The sequence below is a fragment of the Pongo pygmaeus genome, chromosome X, assembly GCF_028885625.2.
Source record: "Pongo pygmaeus isolate AG05252 chromosome X, NHGRI_mPonPyg2-v2.0_pri, whole genome shotgun sequence".
Lineage (NCBI taxonomy): Eukaryota > Metazoa > Chordata > Mammalia > Primates > Hominidae > Pongo > Pongo pygmaeus.
The window spans coordinates 128,175,725-128,199,316 of NC_072396.2; the positions used below are offsets into that span (position 1 = coordinate 128,175,725).

Sequence of the window (23,592 nt, forward strand, 5' to 3'; positions counted from 1 at the left end):
TTTTTGTATTTTTTAGTAGAGACAGGGTATCACCATGTTGGCCAGGTTGGTCTTGAACTCCTGACCTCAGGTGATCGGCCCGCCTTGGCCTCCCAAAGTGTTGGGATTATAGGTGTGAGCCACTGTGCCTGGCCTCTAGATTATCCCATTTCTTTTTTTTTTTTTGAGACAGAGTTTTGCTCTTGTCACCCATGCTGGAGTGCAGTGGTGCTATCTCAGCTCACTGCAATCTCTGCCTCCTGGGTTCAAGTGATTCTCCTGCCTCAGCCTCCTGAGTAGCTGGGATTACAGGCGCCCGCCACCACGCCCAGCTAATTTTTTATATTTTTAGTAGAGATAGGGTTTGACCATGTTGGTCAGGCTGGTCTTGAACTCCCAACCTCAGGTGATCCACCTACCTCAGCCTCCCAAAGTGCTGGGATTACAAGCATGAGCCACCGCGCTTGGCCTCTAGATTATCCAATTTTTAAATACAGATTAGGAAATGTGTGCTTTTTTGTTGTTGGAAGTAGGCTCTTTTATGATCAGCATGAGAGTCCATATTGCCCAGGAGATTCCTTAAGAAGCCATCATATCCCTAGGAAATATTAATGTATCTCATTATCTCTATGACATACAGTTGTTCACATTTTAAGATCTCTGGTTGGAGTGTGGTGGCTCGCGCCTATAATCTCAGCACTTTGGGAGGCTGAGGCGGGTGGATTGCTGGAGCCCAAGAGTTTGAGACCAGCCTGGGCAACATAGTGAGACCCTGTCTCTACAAAAAAATTAAAAAAAACACAAAAAAACAAATTAGCCAGTCATGGTGGCACACACCTGTAGTTCCAGTTACTCATGAGGCTGAGGTAAGAGGATCACTTGAGCTGGGGAGGCAGAGGTTGTGGTGAGCTGACGCCACTGTACTCGGCGCCACTGCACTCCAGCCTGGGCGACAGAGTGAGACACTGTCTCAAAAAAAAAACAAAAAAACAAAAAAAACCCAGCCGGGCATGGTGGCTTACGCCTGTAATCCCAGCACTTCGGGAGGCTGAGGCAGGGAGCTCACTTGAGGTGAGGAGTTTGAGACCAGCCTGACCAACATGGTGAAACCCTGTCTCTACTAAAAATACAAAAATTAGCCGGGCGTAGTGGTGCATGCCTGTAATCCCAGCTACTCAGGAGGCTAAGGCAGGAGAATTGCTTGAACCCGGAAGGCGAATGTTGCAGTAAGCCAGGATCGTGCCACTGCACTCCAGCCTGGGTGACAGAGTGAGACTCTGTCTCAAAAAAAAAAAAAAATAACAGAAGTCAAGGTGCTAATTTAATAACTTGTTTTAGAAAGTTCTCAAGTTGATATTTTTTGCTCTACTAACATTAGCATAGGTAGCATAACAAAGGGAACTTTTTTAACCTTAGAATGACAGTGGGATAGGGAATTGGTAACATTTTACTTTGTGGCTCCTTAGAAGTACTGAAAAGCAAGTTAATGGAATTAATAGAATTAATATGATGGAGATTATATCTTTGCTTATACTTCACTAATTTATCAGCTACTAAAGTTTAATCTTTTAATTGTTTAGGTGTAAATATCTGTTAGAACAGAAGGGACAAGAATATATAAACAATATTCATTTAACTCATTCACTTGAGGAGTGTCTGGTAAGTCTCATATAATTTATATTTTCAAATTCACATTTCAAATTATAATTTATATTTTCATTATATAATTTATATTATATCATTGTTTTATAGTTATTTCTTCATGCAAAATTCACAGTATAGTATTATAAATCAATATATGTGTACATTACATCAAAACACAAATTTTAAGTTAAAAACAAAATAATAAATGTATGATGGGCTTTAAAGGTGAGAGCTAGCTGGGCACAGTGTTTCACACCTGTAATTCCAACATTTTGAGAGGCCAAGGAGAGAGGATTGCTTGAGCCCAGGAGTTTGAGATCAGCCTAGGCAACATAGTGAGACCCTGTCTCTACAAAAAATTTTAAAAACCAATTAGCCAGACTTGTGGTACATGCCTGTAGTCCCAGCTATTTGGGCGGCTGAGGCGGGAGGATCGCTTGAGCCCAGAAGGTCAGAGGATGCAGTGAACCAGTTTCATTCCACTGTACTCCAGCCTGAGTGAGAAAAGGAAAGCCTATCTCTTAAAAAAAAAAGAGCCTAAAAAGTGTTTCTTATTCTTTACCTGAAGTAAATTTGTCAAAAGATAATCAGGATGAACTGATTTAAGTATCATTGTAGGCAAAAATGGGCTTGAAGAACTAAAATATTAAAAGTCCCTTAGCCTTCTGAAATTAGATCTTTGTATAATGTGCTTTGTACTCATAAGTAGTTTTAAACTTTTTGCAGACAATATTTAAAATCTCAAAAATATATCTAAATTGATAGGATGGGTGCTGGGCACGGTGGCTCACGCCTGTAATCCCAGCACTTTGGGAGGCCGAGGCGGATGGATCACCCAAGGTCAGGAGTTCGAGACCAGCTTGGCCAACATGATGAAACCCCGTCTCTACTAAAAATACAAAAATTTAGCCAGGCGTAATGGCGGGCGCCTGTAATCTCAGCTACTGGGGAGACTGAGGCAGGAGAATTGCTTGAACCTGGGAGGTGGAGGTTACAGTGAGCTGAGATCACGCCACTGCACTCCAGCCTGGGCAACAAGAGTGACATTCCATCTCAAAAATAAAAAATAAATAAATAAAATAAATAAATAAATTGATAGGATGAACTGAGGTGGCCAAGGCATCAGTAATAGGTGGAAAGAACCCTGGACTAAAATGGGAGACTAGAGTTGCCCCAGTGACTCTACCTTGAAATCATTCATTCTCCCTGGGCCTCAGCTTCTTGTTTGTAAAATGAAGGGATTAGATTAGATAATCTTATAACTTCCTTCTAGCTCCATCAGGCTATGCCTCTTGTGAATATTCATATATTGAATTGGAATAAAGCCAATTTATTTTAAATTTATGATTAATTTCACTTTTCAAATGGAAATGATTGCCTTTATCAAAAATAATTCTAACTTATAATTCCTATTTCTGTTACAGGTAAGAACTACTGAGAAAACACCATCACTAACTAGAAGAATTGGTAAATATGCTTGTTAACTATCCTTTTAATTTAACTGCCAATTTATTTATTTATTTATTTATTTATTTATTTATTTAGAGAGAAAGTCTCACTCTGTTGCCCAGGCTGAAGTGCAGTGGTGCGATCTCAGCTCACTGCAACCTCTGCCTCCCGGGTTCAACCGATTCTCCTGCCTCAACCTCCTGAGTAGCTGGGACTACAGGCCTGCGCCACCACGCCTGGCTAACTTTTTATATTTTTAGTAGAGACGGGGTTTTACCATATTGGCCAGGCTGGTCTCAAACTCCTGATCTTGTGATGCGCCCGCCTCGGCCTCCCAAAGTGCTGGGATTACAGGTGTGAGCCACCGCACCCGGCCTTTAACTGCCAATTTATTATAGTTATTATTTATGGGGTGGAAAGATAAGCATGTTCTTCCAAGGTCACCATGATGTATTTATTTGAGATGACATTACTATAAATTTAAGAATTTAGGCGGCCGGGCGTGGTAGCTCACGCCTGTAATCCCAGCACTTTGGGAGACTGAGGCAGGCCAATCACGAGGTCAGGAGATTGGGACCATCCTGGCTAACATGGTGAAACCCCGTCTCTACTAAAAATACAAAAACAAAAGTTAGCTGGATGTGATGGCGCACACCTGTAGTCCCACGTACGTGGGAGGCTGAGGCAGGAGAATTGCTTGAACCCAGGAGGTAGAGGTTGCAGTGAGCCGAGATCATGCCATTGCACTCAAGCCTGGCGACAGAGTGAGATTCCGTCTCAAAAAACAAAAACGAAAAAAATAATTTAATGAAGTACTTATAAATTGCAGTCAGAGGCTGGGTGCAGTGGCTGACACCTGTAATCCCAGCACTTTGGGAGGCCGAGGAGTTCAAGACCATCCTAGCCAACATGGTGAAACCGCATCTCTACTAAAAATCCAAAAATTAGCTGGGCGTGATGTTGTGCGCCTGTAATTCCAGCTACTCAGGAGGCCGAGGCGGGAGAATCTCTTGAACCTGGGCAGTGGAGATTGCAGTCAGCTGAGATCGTGCCAGTGCACTCTAGCCTGGGCAATAGGGCAAGACTCCATCTCAAAAAGAAAATAAAAGAAAAAAAAATCAGTCAGACGTGTCTGTATTAAAAATGTTAGTAGGCCATCAGATAGTTTTTCCAAGTTCAGGAGGAACACTGATAGGCTGCCTCATTGCCATCTCTGCTAAAATCACAAGAGAAAGGGTGAAGTGTCTTTTTGTACCTGGGGTTCCTTAAGTAAGCCAAAATTATTTCAGTTTTCTATTAGTGTGCCATTACCCTGATAAGCCCTAACCCACCTGCTTGTTTATCCCATACTGTCATTGTACCTTCCCCAGCTTCTTCACAGAGGTGTAAGGTTTGGTTTGTTTACCTCCTGTTACCTCATGGAGAAGTAGAGGTTTTAAAACTCAAAAAGTGGGCAGAGAAAGATATTATGCTAAGCAAGGAAGGTAATTGTTATCCCCACTTTTCAGATGAAGAAACAGAGTCAGAGAGGTTAAGTGACTTGCGCACAATCACATTACAAATCGTTAGTGGAACTAGGACCACAAGCAAGGTCTTCTGAATCCTACATCACAGTGCAGATCTCATTTTCAACTTAGGCATCATATTTCAAAAGTAGTAGAAAGTTTAATTTAGAATATGTCTAGTGATTCCCCACTTCCTAAACTGGTACCATCATCTATTTAGTATCTTAAGAATTACAAGCAGCTGGGTGTGGTGGCTCACGCCTGTAATCCCTGCACTTTGGGAGGCCAAGGCAGTTGGATCACCTGAGGTCCGGAGTTCGAGACTAGCCTGGCCAACATGGTGAAACTCCGTCTCTACTAAAAATACAAAATTAGCTGAGCATGGCACTGCACACCTGTAATCGCAGCTACTTGGGAGGCTGGGGCAGGAGAATTGCTTGAACCTGGGAGGCAGAGGTTGCAGTGAGCCGAGACCACGCCATTGCACTACACCCTGGGCAAAAAGGAGCAAAACTCTACCTCAAAAAAAAAAAAAAAAATACAAAAATTACCAGGGCGTGGTGGCACGCATCTGTAGTTCCAGCTACTCGGGAAGCTGAGACATAAAAATTGGGAGGTGGAGGTTTCTGTGAGCTGAGATCATGCTACTGCACTCCAGCCTGGGTGATGGACCGAGATTCTATCTCAAACAAATAAATAAATAAATAAATAAATAAATAAATAAATAAATAAATAAATTCAGCTCCATGACTGCTCCTGCAGAGCAGGGCTACCCCGTACGCAGTGAGTGGCATTACTACTATTTAATTGCAGAACACTATCATTATCCCAACAAGAAACTCCATGCTCACCCATCAACAGTCATTCTCCATTGCCCACCCTACCCCTAGGCCAAGGCAACCAGTAATCTACTTTCTGTCTCTATGGACTTGCCTATTCTGGACATTTAATATAAATGGAATAATGTAATATGTGTCCTCAAGGTGTATCCATGTTGTAGCATATATGAGTACTTCATTCTTTTTTATTGTAGAAAAAGAGTCCATTATATAAATAATACCACATTTTGTTTATCCATTTGTCAGTTGACATTTGGCTTGTTTCTACTTTTTGACTATTATGAATGATGGTTCTATGAACATTTGTGTATAAGTTTTTGTATAGACATGTTATATACCCAGTTCTCTTGAGTATATATCCAGGGATGGAATTGCTGGGTCGTGTGGTTATTCTATATTTAACCTTTTGATAAACTACCAGACAGATTTCCAAAGTGACTGCACCCTTTAACATTCCTACCAGCAGTGTATGAGGATTTCATTTTCTCCACATTCATTATCTGTCTTATTTATGACAGCCATTCTAGTGGATGTGACATGGTATCTCATTGTGGTTTTGTTTTGCATTTCCCTGATGATTAATGATATTGAGCATCTTTTCATGCGCTTATTGGCCATTTGTAAATCTTTGTAGAAACGTCTGTTCATCTCCTTTGACTTTTTTTTTTTTTTTTTTTTTTTTTGAGACGGAGTCTTGCTCTGTCACCCAGGCTGGAGTGCAGTGGTATGATCTCGGCTGACTGCAACCTCTGCCTCCTGGGTTCAAGCGATCCTCCTGACTCAGCCTTCCTAGTAGCTGGGATTACAGGTGCTCACCACCACACCTGGCTAATTTTTGTATTTTTAGTAGGGACGGGGTTTCGCCATGTTAGCCAGGCTGGTCTTGAATTCCTGACCTCAGGTGATCCACCTACCTTGGCCTCCCAAAGTGCTGGGATTACAGGTGTTAGCCACCATGCCTGGCCCATTTTTTATTTTATTTTTTCTTTTTTTTGAGACAGGGTCTTGCTCAGTCACCTGGGCTGGAGTGCAATAGTACAGTCATGCTCACTGTGGCCTCGACCTCCCTGGCTCAAGCAATTCTGCTGCCTCAGTCTTCCGGGTAGCTGGGACTACGGGTGTGCACCACCACACCCAGTTAATTTTTGTATTTTTTATAGAGAGAAGGTTTCGCCATTGTTGCCCTGGTGGTCTCGAACTCCTGGGCTCAAACAATCTGCCTCCCTTGGCCTCCCAAAGTGCTGGGATTACAGGTGTGATCCACTGTGCCCAGCCTTGACCATTTTTTATTTGAGTTGTCCTTTTTCTACTGAACAGTCTAGGGGAATGGGTTATCTTTTTGTTATTGAGTTAAAAGAGATCTTTATATATTACAGTTCTTTTTTTGGGCCTCTTTTACTTTCTAAATGAAGATGATAGTTATTTATATATAAAAGTCCCTGTCAGATTTCCTTTTTTTTTTTTTTTCCCAAGACGGAGTCTTGCTCTCTTGCCCAGTCTGGAGTGCAGAGGCATGATCTCTGCTCACTGCAACCTCCGCCTCCTGGGCTCAAGCAATTCTCCTTCCTTAGCCTCCCGAGTAGCTGGGATTACAGGTGTGCAGCACCACGGCTGGCTAATTTTTTTTGTATTTTTAGTGGAGATGGGGTTTCACCATGTTGGCCAGGCTGGCCTCAAACTCCTGACCTTGTGATCTGCCCACCTCAGCCTCCCAAAGTGCTGGAATTACGGGCATGAGCCACTGCACCCGGCCACCTTTTTCACTTTCTTGTTGGTGTTCTTTGAAACATAAACGTCTTTAATTTTTTTTTTTTTTTTTTTTTTTTGAGATGGAGTTTTGCTCTTGTTGCCCAGGCTGGAGTGCAATGGTGCCATCTCAGCTCACCACAACCTCCGCCTCCCAGGTTCAAGCAATTCTCCTGCCTCAGCCTCCCCAGTAGTTGGGATTACAGGCGTGCACCACCACACCCGGCTAATTTTGTATTTTTAGTAGAGATGGGGTTTCTCCGTGTTGAGGCTCGTCTCGAACTCCTGACCTCAGGTGATCCGCCTGCCTCAGACTCCCAAAGTGCTGGGATTACAGGCGTGAGCCACCGTGCCCAGCGAAACGTCTTTAATTTTTATGAAATCCAATTTATCTATTTTTGTGTGTGTGTTGCTCATGCTTTTAATGTCATATTTAAGAAATCATTGCCTAATCCAGGGTCACCAAGGTTTATACCTATGTTTTCTTCTAAGAGTTTTATGGTGTTATATCTTACATTCTGGTCTTTGATCCATTTTGAGTTAATTTTTGTATATGGTATCAGGTAGGGGTCCATGTCCTTCCTTTTTGTTTTTAGCAAGTTGAGTTTGAGATACCTGCAGGACATTGAAGTAGGAGGATAATAAAACCTGTATAAATGAGAGTAAGATGTTGCTGGTAGGAAAAGTGTCTGGAAAGACTTTTTTTTTTTCGAGACTGAGTCTCGCTCTGTCACCCAGGCTGGAGTGCAGTAGTGCGATCTTGGCTCACTGCAACCACCGTCTCCCGGGTTCAAGCAATTCTTCTGCATCAGCCTCCCGAGTAGCTGGGACTACAGGCACATGCCACTGCGCCCAGCTAATTTTTGTATTTTTAGTAGAGACAGGGTTTCGCCATGTTGGCCAGGCTGGTCTTGAACTCCTGACCTCAGGTGATCCACCTCAGCCTCCCAAAGTGCTGGGATTACAGGCGTGAGCCACTGCGCCCGGCTGGAAAGACCATTTTTCAGAAGGGTCGATGAGGGAATGGAAGGGAGCCACCAACATCTAATTAGGTGGGCACAAGTAATGGAACAACAAAACAAACTGAAAATAAAAACAAGTCAAAGATAGGAGAAGCAGGAAAGAGCAATGTCTAGTTGCCCTCTGGACATTTCCACCTAGAATGCATCTCTAAAAACCACTCAGACTAAATCTAATCCTGCACTTTTTTCTCCTGTATTGGTTAATAGTACCACAGTTCACAAGGTTGCCCAGTAATTTACGTTGTTCCTAAGCTCTTTGCTCTCTGTAATCCTTTTACATTTAATTAATCATCAAATTTGATGGATTCCACCTTTTTAATGTTGCTTCAGACTTTCCCACTTATTCTGCTCTAGTTCAGGCCCTTCCTTGTTTTTCAACTGGACAATTGTAGTAGTCTCCTAACTGGTCTTTTATCTGTATTATAACCTGCCAACAGAGTTTTTCTTTTTTTGTTTGTTTGTTTTGGGTACATTTGCCATTTTTTTTTTTTTTTTGAGACGGAGTCTTGCTCTGTCGCCCAGGCTGGAGTGCAGTGGCGCGATCTCGGCTCACCGCAACCTCCGCCTCCTGGGTTCACGCCATTCTCCTGCCTCAGCCTGCTGAGTAGCCGGGACTACAGGCACCCACCACTATGCCCGGGTAGTTTTTTTTTTATTTTTTGGTATTTTTTGCAGAGATGGGGTTTTGAACTCCTAGGCTCAAGCGATCTGCCCGTCTTAGCCTCCCGAAATGCTGGGACTACAGACGTGGGCCACCATGCCCAGCCTTATCTTTTATTTTTATTTTTTAATAGAGATAGGGTCACACTTTGTTGACCAGGGTGGTTTCAAACTCCAGGCCTCAAGGAATCCCCCTTGGCCTCCCCAAAGTGCTGGGATTACAGGTGTGAGCCACTGCACTCGGCCTCCTCTCTTTCAAAAAACATTTATTGAGCTATAATATACATACAGTAGCCGGGCGCAGTGGCTCATGCCTGTAATCCCAGCATTTTGGGAAGTTGAGGCAGGCGGATCACGAGGTCAGGAGTTCGAGAGCAGCCTGGCCAATATAGTGAAACCCCATCTCTACTAAATATACAAAAAAATTAGCCGGGCGTGGTGGCGCATGCCTGTAATCCCAGCTACTCGAGAGGCTGAGGCAAGAGAATTGCTTGAACCTGGGAGGCGGAGGTTGCAGTGAGCCGAGACGCACCATTACACTCCGGCCTGGGTGACAGAGCGAGACTACGTCTCAAAAAAAAATATATATATATGATTATATATATGTGTGTGTATATATATATATATATATACACACACACACATATACAGTAGTGTGCTTAAAGTACCCTAATCGTAAGTTTTCTACTTGATGAATTTTAACATATATATTAAAATATATATTAAATACGTGTTAAATATATATTAAAATGTATATGTTAAAATATATATATTTATCTGTGTAACTATCCACCAGATTAAGATACAGAACATTCCCACAACTCTAGAAAGCTCTTTCATGCTCCTTCCCCATCAGTACTCACCCCCAAGTTATATTCTGGCTTCTGTTACCATAGATTAATTTTGTTTATTACCATAGATTAGTTTTGAAGTTCTTATAAATGGACTCATGCAGTAGGTACTCTTGTGTCATAATGATGAATTATGGTTATGTTTTGCTCATTATATCTATAAGATCCATCCATATTGTCTGTGGCAATAGTTTTTTTTTTTTTCTTGCTGTGTAGCGTATGAATATACCACAATTTATGTATCTGTTCACCTGATGATGGACATTTGAGTTGTTTCCAGTTTGGGGCTATTATAAATAACACTGCTATGAATACTCTTGTGCATATCTTTGGCAGAGATATACACTCATCTTTAATACCCAAGAGTGGAATTGATGAGTCAGAGGGTATAAGTGTCCTCTCTTAGCACTTCCCTACACATGCTGTGTTCCTACTTTAAGTATCATAAAAACAAGTTTCCATTGACTTTCTTGCTTTATTCAGTCCTACCCGCTCTGCTACAGAAACGAAGTTTGAGAGCTAGGAAATTGACACATTCAAGGTTATAGACTGGGACTTCCCTGATTTCCCATCATTTTCCCCAAATAATTGCTAGTGACTCAGTAACAACATCCACTCTTTAAGTACCTTAGGTTAATTGTTAATGAGTACAGCTAGATTCAAAACAGTTCAGATTTTTGAGGCACTTAACCTTTTTCTTGCCTATTTTACCTTGCATCATTTCAAACACTACAAAATACATACTCATTGCATTTACAATTAATTGTAAGATTCTGAAAGTGATTTTTCAGTGCCTGAATACTTCAAAAAATCTTCCCAAAGCAGCTTTGCTTTGCTGGTTTGTTTTTGTTCTTTCGCTTGCTCCTTAATTTTTTCATTTTAACTATATTTTGCTATTGAGTTGTGATAATGAAAATAATTGTTTAAATTCTATGTTCTTTTTCCTCACCAATTTTTATTTCAGATGACACCATCTTCCAAAATCCTATGGTACAAGAAGCTATACGAATGGGTTTCAGTTTCAAGGACATTAAGAAAATAATGGAGGAAAAAATTCAGATATCTGGGAGCAACTATAAATCACTTGAGGTTCTGATTGCAGATCTAGTGAATGCTCAGAAAGACAGTACGCAAGATGAGTCAAGTCAGACTTCATTACAGAAAGGTATGCATTGCTGTTTTTAAAAAGCAAGAAAGGGCCGGATGTGGTGGCTCACACCTGTAATCCCAGCACTTTGGGGGGCTGGGACAGGTGGATATGGACATTTTTTAAACATAACCTTAATGCTGTGTGTTAGTCTGCTCAAGCTGCTATAATAAAATTCCATAGACTAGGTGTCTTAAACAACAGACTTATTTCTGACAGTTTTGGAGGTTCCAAAATCAAGGTGCTGGCTGATTTGTTTATTGGTGAGGGCCCTCTTCCTGCCTTGCAGATGGCTGCCTTCTCACTGTGTCCTCACATGGCATGGGTTGGGGTTGGATGGGACAAGATGGAGCAAGTACTCTGGTCTCTTTTCCTCTACTTTTAGGGGCACTAATCCCATCATGGGGGTCTCATCTTCATGACCTCATCTAAACCTAATTACTTCCCAAAGGCCTCATTTCCAAATATCATTACATTAATCATGGAAAAAAGATTAAAAATATGAGTTCTACCAGCCTGGGCAACATAATGAAATTGTCTCTACAAAAAATACAAAAATTAGCTGGGCATGGTGGTGTGTGCCTGTAGTCCCAGCTCCCTGGGAGGCTGAGCGGGGAAGATCACCTGAGCCAGGGAGGTCAAGGCTGCAGTGAGCCATGATCATGCCACTACACTTCAGCCTGGGCAACTGAGCGAGATCTTGTCTCAAAATATATGTATCTCTCCTTTAAGGATGATGGACACTATAGTGCTTGCCAACAACATCGAAGGTTAAAGAAGAGGTTTCAAACTGAGTACACTTTTGGGTACTTTACCTGTAATAGTTCTTTAAGCTCTTGACCATCCTCCCTCCAAAAAGATGAGAATTCTACTGCTAAAAAAAACTTAAACGTTTACTTATTTTTGACGCATTTAAGATCCTTTTGATCTTTAAGATATTTCAAGTGCTTTTGAAACATTATTCAGATAATTATATAAGTTATGAAACAGTATGAACATTAATGATATTTAAAATTATATTCATTGATGTAAGAATCAATGGAAAGCTTCCAATTTTTTCCTTATAGATGCATTTATTTAAAACTTACACAAGCTCCACTTATCTTGGTGGTGGTAAAATAAACCCTTTACTTGTCATCTTTCTTTCTTTTTTTTTATTTTTTATTTGTTTTAAGACGGAGTCTCACTCTGTCGCCCAGGCTGGAGTGCAATGGCGCGATCTTGGCTCACTGCAACCTCCGCCTCCCCAGCTCAAGCGATTCTCCTGCCTCACCCTCCCTAGTAGCTGGAATTACAGGCATGTGCCACCACGCCTGGCTAATTTTTTGTATTTTTAGTAGAGACAGGGTTTCACCAAGTTGGCCAGGCTGGAATTTTTCTACTATAACAGAAATACAAGCAATTGTGTCATTTTTTTCTTGCATCTTAAACACGCGCTTAATTAAGTTTGGCTATAAGTTGTTAGTTTTCAAACCTTAATGTATCTGCAGCAGAGGGATTTACCAGGTTGTAATAGGAAGAGATCAAGAGACTGTGCATTAGTCTTTTCTCTAACAGGAGTCAATGGGTGCTCATATTATCACTGAGACTACAAACTAGGATGGTGTGGGAAGGAGAGCCTAAGGGTTGGAATTCATTTGAACTCTCCTCAGTCTCACTAAATTGAGAGGCAAGTAATTGATACAGGCTCTCTACTCATGCTGGGACTGCTGCCTATTTGTCTTCCCAAAAGCTGATGAGGAAAGACTGGCACTAAGAATCTTTTAACTTTATATAAAATAAGGATGGGGCTAACTGAAGTGAAGCAGGTGAAGGTTATTAGAGAAAATATAACATTGTCACTTACTGAGAAATCCTAGATTTAGTGCTAAATTTTTTTGCCAATGGCTGTGTAACAGAGAATGCCCTAGTAAAATGTCTTGTAAAAATAGTACTGAATCAGTATCTTTTTTTCTTTCTTTGAAAAAATTATGTAGTGTAAGATAAAGCCCTTTATTTAGTGTATGTACTAAAGTACTTATTTTAATCTTTATGTGTATATATATTACTGTATATAATATAAAAATCAAATAATCCATATTCATTTCTTATCTGTCTTTCCACATGAATCTGCTCTAATAGTAAAATGAATAACATCAGTTTATTCTAGAAGAGGTTTTAAATAATTACAAATATTAGCAAATAACATCAAAAGTTATCTAGCCTTTATTGCTCATGTGCCAGTAACCTTCTGACCTAGAAGAGGGCTTTGTGGGGAGGAGAAGGGGAAAGGCGCTGTGGAGAAATATGTAGAATCCAGTAGTTATCTTTAAGCCAAGAGGGAAGTAATTGCCAGTGGTAAACTACTGGTCTGAGGGGAAAAGATCCATGCCCAGAATATCACCATCTCGAGTTAGTGGCTATATACAAGGATGAAATAATATAGAAAAAAATGAGATGATATGGTATCACAAACAATCAGAACCAAAGGAACCTTAAAGATTATTTTATAACTTTTTTTTTTTTTTTGGAGATGGAGTTTCACTTTTGTTGCCCAGGCTGGAATTGCAATGGTGCAATCTTGGCTCACTGCAACCTCCACCTCCCAGGTTCAAGCAATTCTCCTGCCTCAGCCTCCTGAGTAGCTGGGATTACAGGCATGTGCCACCACGCCCTGTTAATTTTGTATTTTTAGTAGAGATGGGGTTTCTCCATGTTGGTCAGGCCGGTCTCCAACTTCCAACCTCAGGTGATCCGCCCGCCTCGGCCTCCTAAAGTGCTGGGATTACAGGCATGAACCACTGCACCCAGCCCATTTTATAACTTTTATGACCTTAATCGGGAACCTGAAGTACAGATGGGCTGTTGCCTAGGATCACGCCGATAGTTGGGAATAGAATTCAGATTTCCTGACTTCTGGTCCAGTGGTTTGGGGTTTGTTTCAGTTTTTTTTGTTTTTTTTGTTTTTTTTTTTTAGATTTTTAAAAATTGTGATAAAATACACATACAATTTACCATCTTAACCATTTTTAGTGTATGGTTCCATAGTGTTAAGTACATTTACATTGTTGCACAGTCAACCTCTAGAACTCTTCATCTTGCAAAACCGAAACTCTACATCCATTAAACAGCCAGGCGTGGGGGCGCACGCCTGTAGTTCCAGCTGCTTGGGAGGCTGAGGCAGGAGGATTGCTTAAGACCAGGAGCTCAAGGCTGCAATGAGCTGTGATTGCGCCACTGCTCTCCAGCCTGGGATACAGAGCAAGAACCCATCTTTAAAAAAAATAATAATAATAAAAACATGTTCATTAAACAACTCCCCATTCCCTCTCTTCCCAACCCCTGGCAACTACCATTTTACTTTTTGTCTCTATAAATTTGACTACTCTAGGTGTCAGTATTGTTGTTGCTTTGTTTGTTTATTTGTTTGTTTTTTTCTTCCTTTTTGTGGAGAATGGGGTCTCGCTATATTGCCCAGGCAGGTCTCGAACTCCTGGGCTCAAGCTATCCTCCCGCCTCTGCCTCCCTGAGAGCTAAGATTATAGGTGCGAGCCACCGCGCCCAGCCTGTTTGTTTGTTTTTAACTCGTTGTAGCATTGCATCTAAAAGTAATGTGGAAATTACTTGTTCTCCTTTTGATTTTTTTGGCATGAAATACACACTTCATTCTGACTTTTTTTGTGTTGATGCTTTCTTATTATATAAATCAGCTTATAGTGCCGTTTCTTTACTTGTATTTTTTCCTCTGCCTTGAGTACCTTTTCTCTATCTGTATACCTAGTCCCATTCCCCACTCTACCCCCAGCTCCCTGAATCTGCTTTGTGAACTCATGTTTCAAGGTTCAGCTCAGAAGTCACTTCTTTCAAGTTTTCTCCCGCACCCACAGCAGAGTTAGGAGCTCCTTCTTATCTACTCCTGGTGCTGGTAGAGTTTTGTTTTGTTTTATTTTGTTTTGTTTTGTTTTTCTTGAGACAGGGTCTCGCTCTGTTGTCCAGGCTGGAGTGCAGTGGCACAATCTCGGCTCACTGCAACCTCCATCTCTCAGGTTCAAGCGATTCTCCTGCCTCAGCCTCCCGAGTAGCTGGGATTATAGGCATGCGCCACCACACCCAGCTAATTTTGTGTGTGTGTATTTTTAGTAGAGATAGGGTTTCACCATGTTGGCCAGGCTGGTCTTGAACTCCTGACCTCAAATGATCTGCCCACCTCTGCCTCCCAAAGTGCTGGGATTACAGGCGTGAGCCACCATGCCTGGCTGAGCATTTTGCTTTTTACACTATTTTGGAACTGGTTTCTGCCCTGCCCATTAAACCAAGCTTCTTAAGGGTAAGTGCTTTATCTTCTTATCTCTGATGCATTCCATGTTTGAGCCTATAGTTTTTATTATGCCCAAGAGGGTACTTTTTAAGAAGAAAGAGATTAAACAATCCTTTCCTCTACCCCCTAGCCAGAGAAACCTTTCTGAAACATAGATGTGATCATATCTGTCTCTAGTTTAAAACCCTTCACTGGCTCCCAGGGCCCTTGGGATCAAGTCCAAACTCCTTTATGTGGCTCGCCTAATCTTTCATGATCAGGCACCCTTTTGTAGCCTCATCTCATGCTATTTTCTCAAATTCTGTGCCCAAGCTTTGCCTGTGCACTTGTAGGCCACGTTCTGTCTCTCTCCTTGGAGCTTGCTTATGCTGTTTCCTTTGCCTAAAACACTTTTCTCCCATTGCCCTTATCCCCCAAGGCCTCCCTCTCCTAGTAAACTCCTAATTCATTCTTTTGTACCCAGTTTTAGGTATAATTTCCTCCAGGAGGCCTTCATTTATGCATGCATGCGCACACAGGCACACACACCCTTCCTGTGCTCTTCATAACACATTGTAATCACCTTTGTCATCATACCATTTATACTTTCCTGTTTGCTTGTGTTCTTTACTTGTCTGTGAACTATTGGGGGCCTGAGGTTTATGTATTTGTTAATTGTATCCCTAGTACCTAGAACCTAGTTAAGTGTCCAGTAAGTATTTCTTGAATAAACTATTGTTTTCCAAACATGTTTTCAGAATAGTGTTCAACAGGATGTTAAAAGGATGCCATGAAAAAGGAACCCCATAGTTAAATAGGGAAATGCCTTGTACATTTCTAAGAGGGAACATAGACTATACTGTCTATATTGTACTGTACTGCCCTGTCCTGGATGACAGTGGTTCTCAAATGCCAGTGTGCCCAACCCCAGAAATTTTAGATTCTGTGAATGGAGCCCAGAAATCTGTTGTTTAAAAATGCCCCAGGTTATTCTCATGTGAGGCCGTATTTGGAAACCGCTGGTACATAATGATTAGGAAGATGCTAAAATAAATAGTTGTGATCACAAAGGTATAGTTAAAATATGTAATGCATTTGGAATAGTGCCTAGCACATACTATTTATGCAATATTACTGTTAACTGCTGCTGCTGTTGTCATTATTGTTGTATGTGACCATGAAACACATTTTTTGTGGCATATTTATTCACATTTCACAAAGCTATTTTGGGAAAGGCTGAATTAAGCAAGTACTTCAGTGCCACCTATATGCTGATGGCATCCAGATCTCTATCTCTAGCCCTGACTTCTCCTGACCTCAAGATTTGACTCTTCTGTTGCCTACTGGCTATTTTTATATGGGTGTCCTGAAAACACCTCAAAAATATCTGAAGATCCCAAACCTGTACCGCCTTTTATATTTCTTATTGGCATCACCATATCCTTGTCAGCCAAGCTAGCAATCTTGTAATCAACTTTAGTTTGTCTTTCTTCTTCAGCCCTCATATCCAGTCAGTCATCCAGTCCTCCTTGTCCCACTTCAGAAGTGTCCCTCAAATCCATCCCTCTATTTCTGAAATTAGTCGTGACCTTTCCATATGCTGCTCCTTTTACCTAACTCTTGTTTTTCTGCCTGGCAAATGACTGTCCATGCTTAAATGTCACTCCTCCACTTCCCTCCTCCCCCGATCCAGCCACTGCCAACCTGTGAAGCCTTCTCCAACCAGCCTGAGCAGAAGAACTTGTTTTCTCATCTTGTCCCCGAGCACTTTGTACATAACTTTATTATAGCACTTATCACTTTGTACTTTGTGCTTAACCTCCGTAGCCTCATCTTACATCCTCTCCCACTAGCGTGTGAGCTATTAAGAGCAGATGCCATGTGTGAGTCATCCTTATATCTCCCGGCACTTGTTGGGTGCTTGGCACGTAGCAGGGGTTCAATAAATGTTTTCAATGAATTTAAACAACTAAGAAAGTCTAAAACTAGCATAATTATTTTCTTTTTTTGCAGAGATTAGTACTGAAGAGCAGCTAAGGCGCCTGCAAGAGGAGAAGCTTTGCAAAATCTGTATGGATAGAAATATTGCTATCGTTTTTGTTCCTTGTGGACATCTAGTCACTTGTAAACAATGTGCTGAAGCAGTTGACAAGTGTCCCATGTGCTACACAGTCATTACTTTCAAGCAAAAAATTTTTATGTCTTAATCTAACTCTATAGTAGGCATGTTATGTTGTTCTTATTACCCTGATTGAATGTGTGATGTGAACTGACTTTAAGTAATCAGGATTGAATTCCATTAGCATTTGCTACCAAGTAGGAAAAAAAATGTACATGGCAGTGTTTTAGTTGGCAATATAATCTTTGAATTTCTGGATTTTTCAGGGTATTAGCTGTATTATCCATTTTTTTTACTGTTATTTAATTGAAACCATAGACTAAGAGCATCATATTATAACTGAACACAATGTGTATTCATAGTATACTGATTTAATTTCTAAGTGTAAGTGAATTAATCATCTGGATTTTTTATTCTTTTCAGATAGGCTTAACAAATGGAGCTTTCTGTATATAAATGTGGAGATTAGAGTTAATCTCCCCAATCACATAATTTGTTTTGTGTGAAAAAGGAATAAATTGTTCCACGCTGGTGGAAAGATAGAGATTGTTTTTAGAGGTTGGTTGTTGTGTTTTAGGATTCTGTCCATTTCCTTTTAAAATTATGAACACGTACTTGTGCGAATTATTTTTTTAAAGTGATTTGCCATTTTTGAAAGCGTATTTAATGATAGAATACTATCGAGCCAACATGTACTGACATGGAAAGATATCAAAGATATGTTAAATGTAAAATGCAAGTGGCAAAACACTATGTATAGTCTGAGCCAAATCAAAGTATGTATGTTTTTTGTATGCATAGAACAAAAGATTTGGAAAGATATACACCAAACTGTTAAATGTGGTTTCTCTTCGGGGAGGGGGGGATTGGGGGAGGGGCCCCAGAGGGATTTTATAGGGGCCTTTTCACTTTCTATTTTTTTCATTTTGTTCTGTTCGAATTTTTTATAAGTATGTATTACTTTTGTAATCAGAATTTTTAGAAAGTATTTTACTGATTTAAAGGCTTAGGCATGTTCAAACGCCTGCAAAACTACTTATCACTCAGCTTTAGTTTTTCTAATCCAAGAAGGCAGGACAGTTAACCTTTTTGGTGCCAATGTGAAATGTAAATGATTTTATGTTTTTCCTGCTTTGTGGATGAAAAATATTTCTGAGTGGTAGTTTTTTGACAGGTAGACCATGTCTTCTTATCTTGTTTCAAAATAGTATTTCTGATTTTGTAAAATGAAATATAAAATATGTCTCAGATCTTCCAATTAATTAGTAAGGATTCATCCTTAATCCTTGCTAGTTTAAGCCTGCCTAAGTCACTTTACTAAAAGATCTTTGTTAACTCAGTATTTTAAACATCTGTCAGCTTATGTAGGTAAAAGTAGAAGCATGTTTGTACACTGCTTGTAGTTATAGTGACAGCTTTCCATGTTGAGATTCTTATATCATCTTGTATCTTAAAAGTTTCATGTGAGTTTTTACCCTTAGGATGATTAAGATGTATATAGGACAAAATGTTAAGTCTTTCCTCTACCTACATTTGTTTTCTTGACTAGTAATAGTAGTAGATACTTCTGAAATAAATGTTCTCTCAAGATCCTTAAAACCTCTTGGAAATTATAAAAATATTGGCAAGAAAAGAAGAATAGTTGTTTAAATATTTTTTAAAAAACACTTGAATAAGAATCAGTAGGGTATAAACTAGAAGTTTAAAAATGCTTCATAGAACGTCCAGGGTTTACATTACAAGATTCTCACAACGAACCTATTGTAGAGGTGAGTAAGTCATGTTACTACAGAGAAAAGTTTGAGAGTAAAACTGTAAAAAATTATGTTTTTGTTGTACTTTCTAAGAGAAAGAGTATTGTTATGTTCTCCTAACTTCTGTTGATTACTACTTTAAGTGATATTCATTTAAAACATTGCAAATTTATTTTATTTATTTAATTTTCTTTTTGAGATGGAGTCTTGCTTGTCACCCAGGCTGGAGTGCAGTGGAGTGATCTCTGCCCACTGCAACCTCCGCCTCCTGGGTTCCAGTGATTCTCGTGCCTCAGCTTCCTGAGTAGCTGGAATTACAGGCAGGTGCCACCATGCCCGACTAATTTTTTTTATTTTTAGTAGAGATGGGATTTCACCATGTTGGCCAGGCTGGTCTCAAACTCCTGACCTCAAGAGATCCACCCGCCTTGCCCTCCCAAAGTGCTGGGATTACAGGCTTGAGCCACCACGCCCGGCCAAAACATTGCAAATTTAAATGAGAGTTTTAAAAATTAAATAATGACTGCCCTGTTTCTGTTTTAGTATGTAAATCCTCAGTTCTTCACCTTTGCACTGTCTGCCACTTAGTTTGGTTATATAGTCATTGACTTGAATTTGATCTGTATAGTCTAGACTTTAAATTTAAAGTGTTCTACAAGGGGAGAAAAGTGTTAAAATTTTTAAAATATGTTTTCCAGGACACTTCACTTCTAAGTCAGGTAGGTAGTTCAATCTGGTTGTTAGCCAAGGACTCAAGGACTGAATTGTTTTAACATAAGGCTTTTCCTGTTCTGGGAGCCGCACTTCATTAAAATTCTTCTAAAACTTGTATGTTTAGAGTTAAGCAAGACTTTTTTTCTTCCTCTCCATGAGTTGTGAAATTTAATGCACAACGCTGATGTGGCTAACAAGTTTATTTTAAGAATTGTTTAGAAATGCTGTTGCTTCAGGTTCTTAAAATCACTCAGCACTCCAACTTCTAATCAAATTTTTGGAGACTTACCAGCATTTGTCTGTGTTTGAACTATAAAAAGCACTGGATCTTTTCCATCTAATTCTGCAAAAATTGATCATTTGCAAAGTCAAAACTATAGCCATATCCAAATCTTTTCCCCCTCCCAAGAGTTCTCAGTGTCTACATGTAGACATTCCTTTTCTGTATAAAGTTCACTCTAGGATTTCAAGTCACCACTTATTTTACATTTTAGTCATGCAAAGATTCAAGTTGTTTTGCAATAAGTACTTATCTTTATTTGTAATAATTTAGTCTGCTGATCAAAAGCATTGTCTTAATTTTTGAGAACTGGTTTTAGCATTTACAAACTAAATTCCAGTTAATTAATTAATGGCTTTATATTGCCTTTCCTGCTACATTTGTTTTTTTCCCCTGTCCCTTTGATTACGGGCTAAGGTAGGGTAGAGTGGGTGTAGTGAGTGTATATAACGTGATTTGGCCCTGTGTATTATGATATTTTGTTATTTTTGTTGTTATATTATTTACATTTCAGTAGTTGTTTTTTGTGTTTCCATTTTAGTGGATAAAATTTGTATTTTGAACTATGAATGGAGACTACCACCCCAGCATTAGTTTCACATGATATACCCTTTAAACCCGAATCATTTCCTGATTACACAGGTGTTGAATGGGAAAAGGAGCTAGTATATCAGTAGGATATACTATGGGATGTATATATATCGTTGCCGTTAGAGAAATGAAATAAAATGGGGCCGGGCGCAGTGGCTCACGCCTGTAATCCCAGCACTTTGGGAGGCTGAGGCAGGTGGATCACGAGGTCAGATCGAGACCATCCTGGCTAACACGGTGAAACCCCGTCTCTACTAAAAAACAGAAAATTAGCCGGGCGTGGTGGCGGGCGCCTGTAGTCCCAGCTACTCAGGAGGCTGAGGCAGGAGAATGGTGTGAACCCGGGAGGCAGAGCTTGCAGTGAGCCGAGATTGCGCCACTGCACTCCAGCCTGGGCAACAGAGCAAGACTCTGTCTCAAAAAAAAAAAAAAAAGAGAAATAAGAAAATGGGAAGCAATATTTGACATAGTTCTTTTTAGCCAAATCTACTTGTTAAAAAAAGGGTAGCAGTTTATTCATCTGTGAAAGGAGAATAATACTTATCTTACAAGGTTGCAAGAGCTCAAGGAGACCATGTATGTAAAGTTCCTGCTGTAAATATGAACTCCCATCCTAACACCCTTTTACCTCTCTGTGGGTTTGTCTTGACCTGGAAATTTGGGCTAAAACTTAGAAAAAATTCTTACATGATAACTTAGTGATGCTTACTCATAGTTTTTGGTGTTTCTCATAATTAAGATATAAATCGGCTGGGTGTGGTGGCTCATGCCTGTAATCCCAGCACTTTGGGAGGCCGAGGCGGGCGGATCACCTGAGGTCGGGAGGTTGAGACCAGCCTGACCAACATGGAGAAACCCCGTCTCTACTAAAAATACAAAATTAGCTGGGTGTGGTGGCTCATTCCTGTAATCCCAGCTACTCGGGAGGCTGAGGCAGGAAAATCACTTGAACCCAGGAGGCGGAGGTTGTGGTGACCCGAGATCGTGCCATTGCACTCCAGCCTGGGCAACAAGAGCAAAACTCTGTCTCAAAAAAAAAAAAAAAAAAATCATATATATATATATATATATATATATGAATCACAATAAATAAATAGGTCAATACAAATGTTAGCCAGGCGTGGTGGCACGTACCCATAGTCTCAGCTACTCTGGAGGCAGAGGCAGGAGGATCACTTGAGCCCATGAGTTTGAGGCAGCAGTGAGCTATGATTGTGCCACTGTACTCCAGTCTGGGTGACAGAGTGAGACCCCATCTCTAAATAAATAGGTCAAACCCCTAAAAATATTTAAATTCTTCTTAAAAAATTGAAAAGATTATTCTTCTCAAATTTAGTTGAGCTTTCTAAGAGAAACAATTGGCTTTTTCCCACTTTAATAATCATTTTCAGTTTGACTCATACAGTTAACACAATGTGAATTTCTTCCTCAGCATAACGGAATTATAGAATGACAGGGCTGGAAGTGACCTTAGAGAGTATCCAGTTCTTTCATTTTACAGGTGAGGCAACTGAGGCTCAAAGGTGATGTAATTTGTGCAAAGATTATAGCTAATTAGTAGCAGAGCCCTGACTGGGACATAGTTTGAAGGTGAAAAACTTCACCAAGCTACCTTTCTTGAAAGGTCCAAATGTTTATTTTTTCAACTATTCTTTCCACTATACCATAACTTTCACTACATATTAAATGACACTTTATAACTAATATAATAGGACAATCATCAATGCATATATAGCCAGCCCTTCATATCTGTGGGTTTTGCATCCATGGATTCAACCAAGGAGGAATTGAAAACACTGAGAAAAAAAAAAAAAAACCACACAATAAAAAACAAAAATACAAAATAATGCAAGGAAAAAGCCAAAATTGTCATACTGTTGTTAAGCAACAGTATAACAACTATTTACATAGCATTAAGGTTGGTGCAAAAATGCAAAAAAAAAAAAGCAATTATTTTTAAACCAACCTAATATATTGTATTAGGTATTAAAGTCATCTGGACGTGATTTAAAGTATATGATGCCAGCCTGGACAAACGGCAAAACCCTGTCTCTACAAAAAATACAAAAACTAGCTGGGCATGGTGGTGTGTGCCTGTAGTCCTGGCTACTCCGGAGGCTGAGGTGGGAGGATCGCTTGAGTCTGGGAGGCGGAGGCTGCATTGAGCTATGATCATGGCACTGCATTCCAGCCTGGGTGACAGTGCAAGACCTTGTTTCGGAATAAATAAAGTATGTGATGAAGATGTGCATACGTTATATGCAAATACCATTTTTTTTTCTTTTTTAAACAGTCTCACTCGGTTGCCCAGGATGGAGTGCAATGGCACAATCTTGGCTCACGGCAACCTCTGCCTCCCAAGCAGCTGGGACTACAGGAATGCTCCACAGTGCCCAGTTAATTTTTTTGTATTCTTAGTAGAGACAGGGTTTCACCATGTTGGCCAGGCTAATCTCGAATTTCTGACCTCAAGTGATCCACCTCCCAAAGTGCTGGGATTACAGGCGTGAGCCACCACGGCCGGCTAATTTTTGTATTTTTTGGTAGTGACTGGTTTCGCGGTGTTGGCCAGGCTGGTCTCGAACTCCTGATCTCAGGTGATCTGCCTGCCTCGGCCTCACAAAGTGCTGGGATTACAGGCGTGAACCACTGCGCCCGGCCTTGTGTGATTTTATCTAAGGGACTTAAGCGTCCTCAGGTCCTAGGGGGTCGTGAAACCAAAACCCCAGGGATAGCAAGGGACAATTGTATCTTCAAAGTAGACAAATGGCGCCGGGCACGGTGGCTCACGCCTGTAATCCCAGCAGTTTCGGAGGCTGAGGCAGGCGGATCACCTGAGGTCAGGAGTTGGAGACCAGCCTGGCCAACATGCTGAAACCCTGTCTGTACAAAAATACAAAAATAGCTGGGCATGGTGGCGCATGCCTGTAGTCCCAGCTACTCGAGCGACTGAGGCAGGAGAATCGCTTCAACCTAGGAGGCGGAGGTTGCAGGGAGCCAAGATGGCGCCACCGCA

General features: G+C 40.6%; 1 protein-coding gene across 3 annotated transcripts in view; it reads left to right on the forward strand.

Moving 5' to 3' along the window:
* The window catches only part of XIAP (X-linked inhibitor of apoptosis), a 51,110-nt gene extending 29,645 nt beyond the window's left edge, over nt 1-21,465 (forward strand). For all 3 annotated transcript variants that reach the window (XM_054471938.2, XM_063660379.1, XM_054471939.2), the window contains exons 4-7: nt 1,560-1,638; nt 3,048-3,090; nt 10,660-10,860; nt 17,132-21,465. In XM_054471938.2, coding sequence (XP_054327913.1) covers nt 1,560-1,638; nt 3,048-3,090; nt 10,660-10,860; nt 17,132-17,325 — 517 coding nt within the window. In that variant the 3' untranslated portion in view covers nt 17,326-21,465. The remainder of the gene's footprint in view (nt 1-1,559; nt 1,639-3,047; nt 3,091-10,659; nt 10,861-17,131) is intronic.
* Nucleotides 21,466-23,592: the final 2,127 nt, after the last annotated feature.